This window comes from Ptychodera flava, chromosome 9 (genome assembly GCF_041260155.1).
Source record: "Ptychodera flava strain L36383 chromosome 9, AS_Pfla_20210202, whole genome shotgun sequence".
Taxonomy (NCBI): Eukaryota; Metazoa; Hemichordata; class Enteropneusta; family Ptychoderidae; genus Ptychodera; species Ptychodera flava.
In genome coordinates, this window is record NC_091936.1 from 15,359,576 (window position 1) to 15,371,914 (window position 12,339).

The following is a 12,339-nucleotide window of genomic DNA, read 5'->3' on the forward strand; positions in this document are numbered from 1 at the left end:
ACTAATTAGTGCATCAAGGCAGCATCACTGAAGTGGTCTTCTTTCAGATATTGAATTCACATTGTCCTCAAATGAGTTACGAAGCAGATGAATTGCATTTCGCACCCTGAGCGCTTGATTCTTTGGAGCGGGAGTGAAAGAAAAATAACCAAGGCCTTCTTGAGTCAAAATTACATTGATGAAGCTAACGCCTGAAAGAAAAACCAAACAAGTCTGTTTCTTTTCGATAAGCAATCAGGAACTGAGACCCAACATTTACGGTAAACTACCATCACCTTTTGCTGCATTTTATAATTTCATAAATCTTCGCAAAATGCCCACCCACCTTCCGCACCTAAATTGTTTGCGTTTCAACGCGGCTGATAAAATTCAAACAAGAAATGTGTTGATTTAAAGTAAATGACCCAAATTTCTAAAGTGGCTGTGTCTGGGATGCTGTTTGTGGCACGTACACGTTAGCTGTGGGTCCATAGCTGTGGTGTTTTCAGACGGGATTCATGCCTTTTACGGGCTGGTTTTGACTTTTACGATTTTAACCCCGCCACCACAGCTATGGGATATTCCATAGACTAGCGTCCAAATCCGCCGCAAGCACCCTTTGCGCAAGTTTGTTCGACGATATTTCGAAAAATTTTCCATCCAAATTACAAATTGCCAACACTCATCGACAGCTTGGTTATTAGGGACTCACCAGACCAGAAATCCGCTCAAAATTCACTGAAATATCGCCTTTTTTCTAAGTTTGCGCGACATGACTACACGGAGACCGCCATTTTGCTAGCGTAAAACTGTTGGTCGAGGATCCCTGCAGTACGTCACTACAGTGACGTAGGGCCGTGACCTCTCAACTTCTAAACACAAACTGAGAGATTCATCGTGTGATACCGATCACAGGCGTACGGAATGTTTCCTAGATCGTCGTCGGATGGGAAGGGACGGACACTGCATGCACCGTGAGGCCGAAGGCCGAACCTCGGTACTGTATTTATACAGTACCGAGGTTCGGCCTTCGGCCTCACGGTGCATGCAGTGTCCGTCCCTTCCCATCCGACGACGATCTAGGAAACATTCCGTACGCCTGTGATACCGATGACCATCGTTCGTCTTATGGACATTCCCAGTCTCACAAAACTGAAACCAAACTTTTACTTGGGGGGAAAAAAGTTCAGTCCTAGGATCTATGATTATTCGTGGCGCGCCGCGCGGATGCTGGCCGTAAGTTAGTTTGTGTTCAGAAGTTGAGAGGTCACCGCTACGTCACTGTAGTGACGTACTGCAGGATCCTCGACCAACAGTTTACGCTAGCAAAATGGCGGTCTCCGTGTAGTCATGTCGCGCAAACTTAGAAAAAAGGCGATATTTCAGTGAATTTTGAGCGGATTTCTGGTCTGGTGAGTCCCTAATAACCAAGCTGTCGATGAGTGTTGGCAATTTGTAATTTGGATGGAAAATTTTTCGAAATATCGTCGACAAACTTGCGCAAAGGGTGCTTGCGGCGGATTTGGACGCTAGTCTATGGAATATCCCATAGCTGTGGTGGCGGGGTTAAAATCGTAAAAGTCAAAACCAGCCCGTAAAAGGCATGAATCCCGTCTGAAAACACCACAGCTATGACCCACAGCTACGTACACGTGTGTCTCCAAATTAGTCTTGTGAGAATGTATTCGCACAAAGGAGGCCGTTCATGTACGTTATAACCGAGCACGTTATTTTGCCAACTTTGTGCGGTCATGCAGACAAGATCTGTAACACTATGCAATATCATCTAGTGTAATACCACTATACCTTGAGGGCTGTGGATAATTAAAACAGGTATATGACAAAGGAAATTCAGTCCGTTTACTGGAGAGGAGGGGGTTAAGCTGTATTTCGATTATTGCGCACAAATTTCACTCCAACTCGACGCCACGTTTACGCCGTAGAAACCAAGTATACGTGTGATACTCAGTGAATCAGTTATCCTTCAGATTTTATTTTGAAATTGTTTCACAATCTATCATCAGTTTCAACTTCCAATTTGTCTGTTTGAAGGAAGTAAAACCGCAATTTTGTGGTCAGATTTTTCGCAAGTCCAAACTTTCATTCAGGATAAGAGATCGAGGTCAAACAGATATGTGAGATTCATGCGCCTTGCATATGTTTTAATAATCGATGTTTCGTTACGTGACACCATGTGGTGACTGTGTAATGATGTGGCTTTCTCCTTCCCTGAGCGTGAACATGAACTGTTTGCCTTGAATACCAACCGAGCGAGGCATCTTTGTTGCAGGAGCACCTCCTAAATCACCTTGTTAGACTTTATACGGCGCATAAAATTTTATCTTCTGTTACATTTCAGTGAAGATTGACGTAGATCTACTGCTGGTCAAGTGGTTAATAACCTGCTACTATTTGTCCTCGGCATTGACATCAACTTGCAAACATACCATAAAACACTTAGGACTTGACTGGCACCCAACACACTATGGTCCCAATATCATTCCCCCATCTCCCTTCCCCATTTTATGTTGTGGCCAGTATAAATCACTCTGAATAGAATACCTGTTTGGTAATGGCCTAATGGTTGGCTATCATTGCTGTTTGGCAATGGCCTTACAGCTGGCTTTCATTGATAGAACTAACATACGGGTAGTACTACTTAGATTTTGGTTTGTCCAGAGTGCAAGTGTTAAAGGGACAATAGCTCTAACTTTGTAACCCTTTGAGCACCAAAGTCAATTTTTGTTGCCTTTATAAAATATACCTCAGTCAATTTTTTTCAGATTTCTGCCAAAATTTTTATAAAAAACTGTAGCAAATAAAATGTAATGTCATTTGGTCCAAAATTATCCAACAAATTACAGAGAAAATCATAAAAATTGGTAAAGTGTTGTACTAAAATTTTGGTGGGAAAAATTACGGCACTCAAAGGGATAATAATATATTTATTATTTTTTCAGGAAAACAAGTACACTCATTCTTCTTCCATATAAAGTATGATGAGATACATTTTCTATGCTTTGAAAATACAAACCACTGTGAAAAATATGCCATATAATTTGGTTACAAATATAAATTCTAGTCGGATCGAAATTCAGGTCCAAGCAAAGATATTTGACATACTCATATTCATACTGTGTTTACAAGTTGAACACCTGGGCATTTCAATATGATTTTGGAAGAAGAATGAGAAAGAAAGTGAATTTTTTTCCAAAACACAACAAATAAACAGGAAAGCTTGTTGACATACACATTACTCAGCTGGTCTACTCAGCTTGTACATGTGTAAACTGGATTGTTATTGTTGAAAGAGTGACTAGGGTTCAAATATAGACCACATTTTACTAAATATAAATGTTGACAAGCTGAATAGTGCGTTTTTCAACATGTTTAGGGGAGATGAACAAAAAACTGTTGTTGATATGAAAGCAAAAATAGTCTAAAATTTGTAAAAAATTACAGCTATATTAGTGGCCCTTTAAATGTTAGAATTCGTGATTTACAGTGATTTAATGCAGCAACAACAGAGTAACCTTAAACAAAAGAAAGCTTTTCACAAACAAATTGTCTTTAATTTTGGTCGGGCCACGATGAAAATACAGACTTTTTACACTCAGGTGAAATTTCTTTTCTTTCCTTGACCGATAATTTCACTGCAGAATTACTTGCGTCCGTGCAGAATTTTGAAATTGATCCGACTAACAAGCAAAAGTGTACTATCCAAAGTTTTGCTATGACTCAGAGTTGTTTTCCAAGACTTGCATGCTACTTCTCATTCACTGCTTTGAGATAGCAGGGTGACATAGATGGTCTAACTGTAATCTTTGCAACAAATTTCCCATTTTCAACTCGCGTTCCCACGGGAGGGGGAAAAAAATAGAACGCTGATAGATTTTCTGCAAAGTATCCCTTTTGCAATAATTGCTTGCATTGATTTTCCAGGCTGGGTTGTCAGGTCCGTTTTCCGAGATAATGCGCTACGTTTCCTGATGTTTCTGTAGATGTGTTCGGGCTCACTCCTTGCCCGATGTCAAATCCAATTTCTCATTTGCAGTGTATTGTCCAAACAGAAACGAATCAAGAGAATAGCTCAACTCAGCTTCAGAGGCCTTGAAAACCATTTGCAGTTTTCGGTTTGTCTTATTTTTTTGTATCTTTTAAGGTAGAAAGCGCCTCAGCGACAGAGATTCAAACTCTCAAACTTTTATAATTCTTTTTTGGTTTACCACTTGTGGGGTCTTATTTTGAAGCTCATGGAATAAATGAAGTTTTCAGTGGTTTATATTTGTGAATATCAAAAATGTAATTTTGCACCATAGATTAAAACACGTGGATGGTAGCCATTTTGAATTTGAAGTGTCGGGAAATATTGGGTCAGTTTGTTTCTTTGGGACCACATTTTGCACACTGACCCCCTGATTTTTATTCTTCAAAAGCGAAAGGTTTAAAAGTTCCCGTACAGAAAGTTTGAGCAAAGGTTAGGTCTGTCAATTTCAAGGCGTGTCCTACCTTAAAGTTGGGTAAGTTTGAGCTGCAAGGAAACCTCATTTCATAAGGAATGCCACCATGCACTACCCAAGCTGTCTCCAAAGTTTGAAGCATTTTTCCAAAAATGCATGCAAAATCTGTTAAAACTCATACAAATCAAATTTAAGTGCAAACATGATGTGATGGTCGCTAGGTCAATACAAAATGATGACCTCAGAATACGGGGTCATTTCAAAAAAATGTCATTTTCTGTTCAGTGGAGGGAGATGGATTAATAATGTACCTAGGTTGTGATTGATAGCTGTATAAAGGTCATCTCACAGTTGTGAATGCCCAATAGGGAAGATATTTTGTATCTCTGTATGGAAAATTTTGATGAAAGAATTGAAATCTCAAAGTTGAAAGTCATGTAACCAGATCAGATCAGATCAGAGTAAGGTATTTTGAAAATGCATGGCCAAGTGGAGCATTTAAATATTAATTGTATTGTAAACTTGTTTAAGGAAAAGTAAATTAAACTAAGTTCCAAACTTTTAGTTTGTTTGAAGAAGATAATGGAGTCCAAAAATGAAAGTTCGAATTTATGTTCACAATTGTGTTAAAAAACTTTCAACTCCTCTTTTTAAAATCAAGAAAGAAAACCAAATGTCATCTTGCAGAGTTTGTGATTATATAACCAAATCACAAGAAGTTCACTGATGGTTGAAATTTTATATGGCCTTCATTCACTGTGTTGATAGAGCTATAGAAAAAAAAATTTTTGATTTCCACAAAAAAATCATGAAGGTAAAAATTTTGCTGTGTATTTTCCATTGAGATCCACACAAGCTTTAAACCAATAAAAATTCACGAGATTTCCATATTGTGAAATTTTTTCTGAGGTGCATACTACTTTTTTATCCTTCCATACACCCCTGTTTCCCTGTAGAGAAGTCCATCTTTCCAATAGAAAATGATGAGATTTGGCCAAACCATGGCAGTGGAAGGGTTAATTAAGTTCAAATAGAATGAAGTACGAAAGCTAAGGAGCTTGGCAGCAAACAGTGAAACATCTGGTAATAGCATTTTCAGTATATAAATGCCGGCCGCCCGTTTCCTTCGCTAATAGCTCCATTTTAGTCTTATATGGCCCAATAATTCACACATTAGCTCCATATTATCTTACAACAGCATTTCAGTGATGGTGTTAGGCTCGACATTGCCCATGAAATTTTGTTTAGGATCATCAAATTACAGAAAGAAACCTGTTTTGTACAGGCTTAAGTAGTAGAGGGGATTTACCAGAAGCAGATTGCGGAGCAGAGATAGTTTCATTCCCAGAAAATTTCCCTTTCATAGTGGAAAGTTCAATTCTGTAACGAGACTCCCTGCGGTTCAGACGCGTACCAACAGCATTTCAGTTCTGTAATGGTGAGGCAGCTCGACATTGCAGATGAAATTTTATTTAGGATCATCAAAATGAACGAAAGAAAAAAAATCGTACAGTCTTCAAAGATGATGAGGATATTGCAGAACAGAGTAAGTTTCATTCTCAGAATGTTTTCACCAGACAGATGAGTGGACTCCCTTTGATTCTAACGGTTCCTCTCAAAGTTTTGTATGAAACTACTAATCAGCCGCACCAATCTTCTCTATTCGTGAATTTTACTTTAGCAACGAGGCATTTTCCCTCTGTCAAATTACAGGTGAAGAACGGCCCTCAAAATCGCACAGAGTGAAAAGGAAAAACTGCAGTGGGTATTTTGAGAGTGTACGGAGCAGACATTCTGATAGACAAATAAATGTCTCCCGCAGCATTCCTATGGATCCACCTGATTGATGCAGTTTCCTCTCACTGGGTGAAAAAAATTTTTTTCAAGCTTTCAAAATACATGCTGTCTTTATTCTGACAATTTTAGCCGTATCCATAGCCTGGCGTGTACAGAATTTGAATTCAGCCGCGATTCACTATAATTGCCATTGGGGCGTGCAGCAAATTCAAATGAGGTTGCGTGACCTCGACACACATTGAATATTTTGAGGTCATAAAATGCAACAACCAGCGCTGATTGGCCCGCGTGGACAACAAAACCCTGTTGGCGAACTCAAAATTTTCAGTTCCAGCAGTCTATTTTAGCGGTGTAATTTGCGGCCAGAATTGTGGTAAAAAGCCTCCATTTTTGAATAGCTGTGGCACTGTGGCTAATTTGTAGGATGTGTTTACGTATTTTAAGATGTCAGTGTTAAGGGGTTGCTCAAGAATTACGAGAGTTTCAGTGCAGTAAATCTGTGACGGAAATACAGGTGGTGTGTTCTGCCGTATTGACATATACACTGTGGAGAGTGAGGAATGCGCTTTTCGGCTGGCAGAGATAAATGGGTGTCCCTTTACATGCTATAGACCACCAGTAGGCTATTAGTGGATAATTTATTGGGGTCCCCGGTCATCAGAAACACTGCCTCTGAACAGCTCCATGCCTGCATGTCTGTGTTAGGGACAATGCCCTCAGCCTTGAACTCCGCCTGGAGTTTACACAGGGTACATCCTGCCTGTTTTCTTTGTCCCCCAGGCCCTAAAGTTCAAGTTGTGTGTTTGATTGATGAAGACTGCCAATTCTACAAAGTAATTTAGAAGGGAGTTTGGAGGGGTGGGGAGAGAGAGGCTGGGATGCCTAGTTCTGTCTGTTGATCCAAGTTTGCTAGCTAAATAATGGAAGTTTGGTTTCTGTCACTCACAAGACCCCCAGCGGCTCTGTGGGTGTCGGGGCAGTGTAAACAGACAGGGAAAGGAAAAATGTCATACGAGGTGAAATTCGCACACAACTATCATAACACTATTTCCACTGAGAAAAACAAAATGGCCTAAACCTGGCCCTCGGAAAAAAAAGGGAAAAAAATGAGTTGCTGGAGAAGTGCCTTGGAGACAAGTCGGTGATTTAGATGTCTGTACGTCTGAACCCTTTTAATCACATCAATGGTGACTGACGGTCTGAATTTACTCAAACAGGAAATTCTGGTAAATGGGATCTGCAGATTCACAAGTGGAACCTCTGCAGTCGTTGAAACAAAGAAAGGAGAAAAGGAAATAGGAATTAAAAAAAAAGTACAACAACAATTTGGAATTTTTCAAAGTTTTCCCACACCGTGCTTTCAAGTTTACATGACATTGATTTAAGATGTGTGGTTGTAATTAGAACCCATCCATTCAAGGTCAAGAAAGGCATTAGTCAGTGATTCTCTGTGCCTTGCTGTAATGTCTTCCCTGTGTCCTTAGGTTAATGTTGATAAATGTCTTCAGGACATGTGCTGCTTCTTGACTGTAACAGATGAGAGACATTAATTGCACTCATGCTGAACTAATCTGTGAACGGGATCTGAGGTACACCTTGAACTTAGTGGGTGACTGTTCTTCACAAGCACAAGTGTGCTGCCATTAAAAAAGACAAAACTTCTCACTTTTGATGATACATTGGTTTTCATAGGGCAAATACATTTTCCAAAAAAAATACATTTTCTAAATAAAATAAATAAATACATAATATAAAAGAAATTGCATCGATATTTCAATGAGTGCATCTGTGTGTGTATGTGTGTGTGTGTCACTGTGTGTGTGTGTGTATGTGTGTGTGTGTGCATGCACATAGATAAATTGTCCATTTTACCACTCTTATCTTAATTTCACTGCCTGGAAAATCACTTTTCAAAATACGTGCCCTTGAATAGATAAATACAATATTCACATTAAACGAGGAGGGCAGGACAGACAGTGTCCGATTTCTGAATTTTATCTCGGTAAAGGCACCAAGGAATGTCCAGTTCACGCCCAAGAACCTCGCTCCCCCTCTCTACCATCTCTTGTAGAGAGATATCTGATAGTATGATTGTAATGCCGACAGGGTAACCTTTGAACCCTTCCTATATCAATCTTTAATCATGTCAGAGTATTGTATACTCAACAAATACTGGTAACAGCCTCCGCAGACAACGTTCTTTCTCTCTCCACTTACAGCTTCCAGAACCTCTTAATCATTTTATGCTCTTTTTGGTTTTGAGATTGCCAACAAAGTGTAACGCCTGGCCGTTCTGTTTGACGGTATTTTTGATTTCCCGCCCCTCTTAAGCAAAAGTTACTGGCTTATTCAGGATGTCGCCATCATGTCACTCCGGAATGGGCGTTATAGTTTATATCAGATTGCAAATATTTAGTGTGTTGTAATTATCACCCTAATCCAAATTTAAAGCATTTACATTGACATAAGCTGCATGCTTACCGGTGATTTTAGATTGTCGTTATTCAGTTTTACAGGCCTGTTCCGGTGGGTTGTAGATGAATAAATTTTAGCGAAGCTTGATTGGTTTTAGCGCCTAATCACTTAGGTAATTTTGAAGTTACGGTTTGCCAAATGCGAGTGCATGCAGAAGGAAAAAAAAAAGTTGATGGTTTGTGTTCAGGAGAAACACGACATATCAGTGTCATCAATCACTGTCGTAACCTTGGTTTCGGTCACTGTGTCAGAGCGCCACCTACGTGAAGCCGAAAAAGAAATGTACAAATGATATTTATATCTGAAGCGTACAGATGTGGTTGTTTACATGATTCTACGATCATAAGCTAATGTCATTGTTTTCCTTTTCGTTACAGACATTTGGTTCGAAGATACAAGCTGGTACGGCCAGCGATGTTGTGGTGAAGCACGAAATGACGATTGTCGTATTGCGTGCCAGAGAGTAAGTCTCCCTTGAATGTTTGGTATTTGTTGTCAGTTTAACATTATCAATATTGGAAACATAATCGTACACATATGATTTACCCATAATAAAAAAAACCATATTGCTCATTTCTTTGTTTCTGTGGACACAGTATGACATACCATATGGGGAGTTAACGATATTTGTGTATGCGTAGGTTTTTGAGAATCTAACGGGCAGTCAGAATTGGGAATCATGTACAACTGCTTCATTCACACAGCCACTTGATGATGAATGCAGTGCCAGCCTTAGAAAAAGAGGGCACTTTTTCATTCATAAATGAGAAACTGCATGCGAATATTAGCAAGGTAATTGAATCCTGAGCTTTCAGAACACAAATGTTTTCTCTGTGTCCTGAATACTGCAAATTCAGAGGGAAGAGGTGACCTCTTGGCTGGTTGAAAAACAATATTTTTCATCCGTTGATGTGTGAACTGGGAGCAAATTTCCCATCTGTCTTCGTGCGTCCCCCGATTCAGTCGTCGATCAATAGGAAGAATTTGCCGTAATTTAGAGTGAAATATAGAAATGCGAGTTCTTTTGTGTTGTGGGTTCTTTCAGAGACACAATGAATCGAACGTAAATCAACATGAAAAATGTGACACCTTCTACCCTTTAAATGTTCAATGAGTTGTCGCCATAGCAACAAGTTGTCAGTGATTGAAGTTTTTACGAATCATTTCCTACAAGTAGTTTGGTTCATTTATTTTCAATTTCCTTTCAGTTAGAATATTACAATAAAGTACCTGCCAATTGAGACGAAAATAGGGGTGTCCATACCGGCTGATATTTTATTAACGCCACTCTTATTGAGGATTTTGGTGTTTTTTAGTTTTTTTTTCCTGAAGAAAATGCGAAGGGGAAAATTTCATTTGACAGGACATATCAGATCGGTGGAGTGGTACCGTTGAAATTTAAACACAATTACAGGCAGCCATGATGCCATTAACACCACACAAAGACCCAGCCCTTGTCAGGGTTTACACCTAAGCAAGCTGGTTTCCCAAGGCAAATTACCGACGGAGAGTCAATTTGAAAAAAAAAATTGCTTTATTGCGTATAAATGACTGGCAGTGGCGTCCATTACGGTGCTAATACGTTTCTAAGAATGTTGCGGAGCTGATAAGGAATGCTGCATGCATAGATAATCTATTCCTCCAATTATTGACACTGAAGGAAAGAAGAAAAGACTGTTCAACAGAATAAATCTCATATATGTGAAATCGCTTAAAATAGAGACATCCCAACCAGACCCCCGAGAAAGTGGTGGAAAAAAACTTGACCCGAAAAACTATGATATGAGATTTTTAAGAAAACCAATACGACGTAAGGAATTTGTCTCAGCTGATTAGCATATCGAATAAATTTTAAAATTCAATGGAGATGTAGAATATGCAGAGAAATTTATATGCAAGGAATTCTCTTTCATTTCCATTCATTCCAGAAGTATGGCAGTGGGAAGAGTATCGACTGGTAATTTTGCCAGAATTTGCCAGTGATAATGTATTCGAGGGGGGAACTCATGTGACAATTTCTGTTTTGGTAGCAACTGTTAAACAAATGAAGTGGAAATGTTTCATTGATTCAACTGTTTCTCCCGCTTGTCCCGAAAACAAATATTTTACCGCATTATTAATAATTTTTCATCCGAGCCAGTCTGCCTGTCTGTGGATGCGTTCATGCGAACTCCCCCCTACCCCTTTCGCACGTAATCCATGCCTTTCTGATTAATGACATCTAATGTTTGCCTCACCCTTGAGGGATGCGAGGCCATCAATATTTAGTACCCTATGCAACCCCCGTAGTCTAATGCCCTTCCTGGCTGAACCCCTCCCCAGGGGTCCATTATTTAAAGTGTCAACTAGGTTTTGTAATCCTCCTAATCTCCTGTTCAACCTCACAGCAGGAATAATCAATTCTCTGTTGTTTAAGTCCTCAACTGATACCGAGATATACGAGAACTTTGCTCCGAGTATTCCCCGAGCACTTCCCCTACCCCGAGGGAATTCTGTAACCCCTACCCCCGTTGTCCCCTGGGGTTAGAATCCTGTGCGGAAACTATTAATGTAATGCATGCATGGGGGCTTACATTAAGGTCTAAAATTCTGACAGTGTCTGTCCTTCATGACTTTGTTGTCAACTCGCATTGTCTCAAGATGGCAAAATATTCATTTGCTGGTTGAGATTTCAAAGTGCCCCTCACACTGTGATGTATTTCATCTTATTATGAAAAGAAAAATTCCAACATGTGAAGGATTGTTACCATAGTTTACAGGTTATGTCAGGGGAAAGCTCCTTGGCACTTATTGGAGAATTGCTGAAATAATCTTTGCAAAAACAAACCAAATTCTCTTTGAAATTTTAAACAATTTGTTTTACAAAAGGTCGAGAACTATACACAATGAACACAGAAAACGTTGATGTTTTAAAAGTCTTTCTGCGCAGTAAGACAGATGTCCTCATGTTTTTTTTCTCATATCCGCAGCTGAAATACTCATGTGTAAATTTGCTTACAGTCAAAACTAGGACAAGCAGAAATGAAAAAAATATGAAATTTTAATGTTCTTTCCACACAACCTCAGGAATTTACACTTCATCCCCTTATTGATGGAGAAACCTTACTCCAAAGAGGAAACAAAGCAGAACCAAACGAACATCGATAGATTGTGCACTACACTGAAAACGGTGGTTTAGGCAACAATCTGATATCGATGTATGCGACTGTTATTCAACTGTTATTGAAGTAATTACCATCATTCAGCATGCCTGGGTATCGTTTTCCACCGGCGTCTGAAATTCAATGTGAAATCAATGAAGAGACAGCGTTATCTGATCCTGAAGTGAATTTGTTTTAAATACTAAACAACCCGGTGATGCATTTTGTGTCATCGATATTTTGTTAGCCCATCATGAACTGTATTTTAGGCCCTCTGTATTGCTGGCGGCTTCTGGTAAAATTGCGGAAATTGTTCTTACAAAATGTTTGAAAGTTTGCCTTTAATTTCATCGACATAGCAGGGAAAAAGTCCAAAACCTGCAAGTGCAACCTTCAGGGCTTATACAATTGCAAGATTCTCAAACATGCTATAAACAATTTTTTCACTCTCAGGACAAAATGTCATGATAATTTTCCGAATCAGCAAA

General features: G+C 39.3%; 1 protein-coding gene across 2 annotated transcripts in view; it reads left to right on the plus strand.

Annotated features, from left to right (window-relative positions):
* Window positions 1-12,339, plus strand: part of LOC139140118 (reversion-inducing cysteine-rich protein with Kazal motifs-like) — a 64,046-nt gene that overhangs the window by 17,581 nt on the left and 34,126 nt on the right. For both annotated transcript variants that reach the window (XM_070709152.1, XM_070709153.1), the window contains exon 6: window positions 9,089-9,174. In XM_070709152.1, coding sequence (XP_070565253.1) covers window positions 9,089-9,174 — 86 coding nt within the window. The remainder of the gene's footprint in view (window positions 1-9,088; window positions 9,175-12,339) is intronic.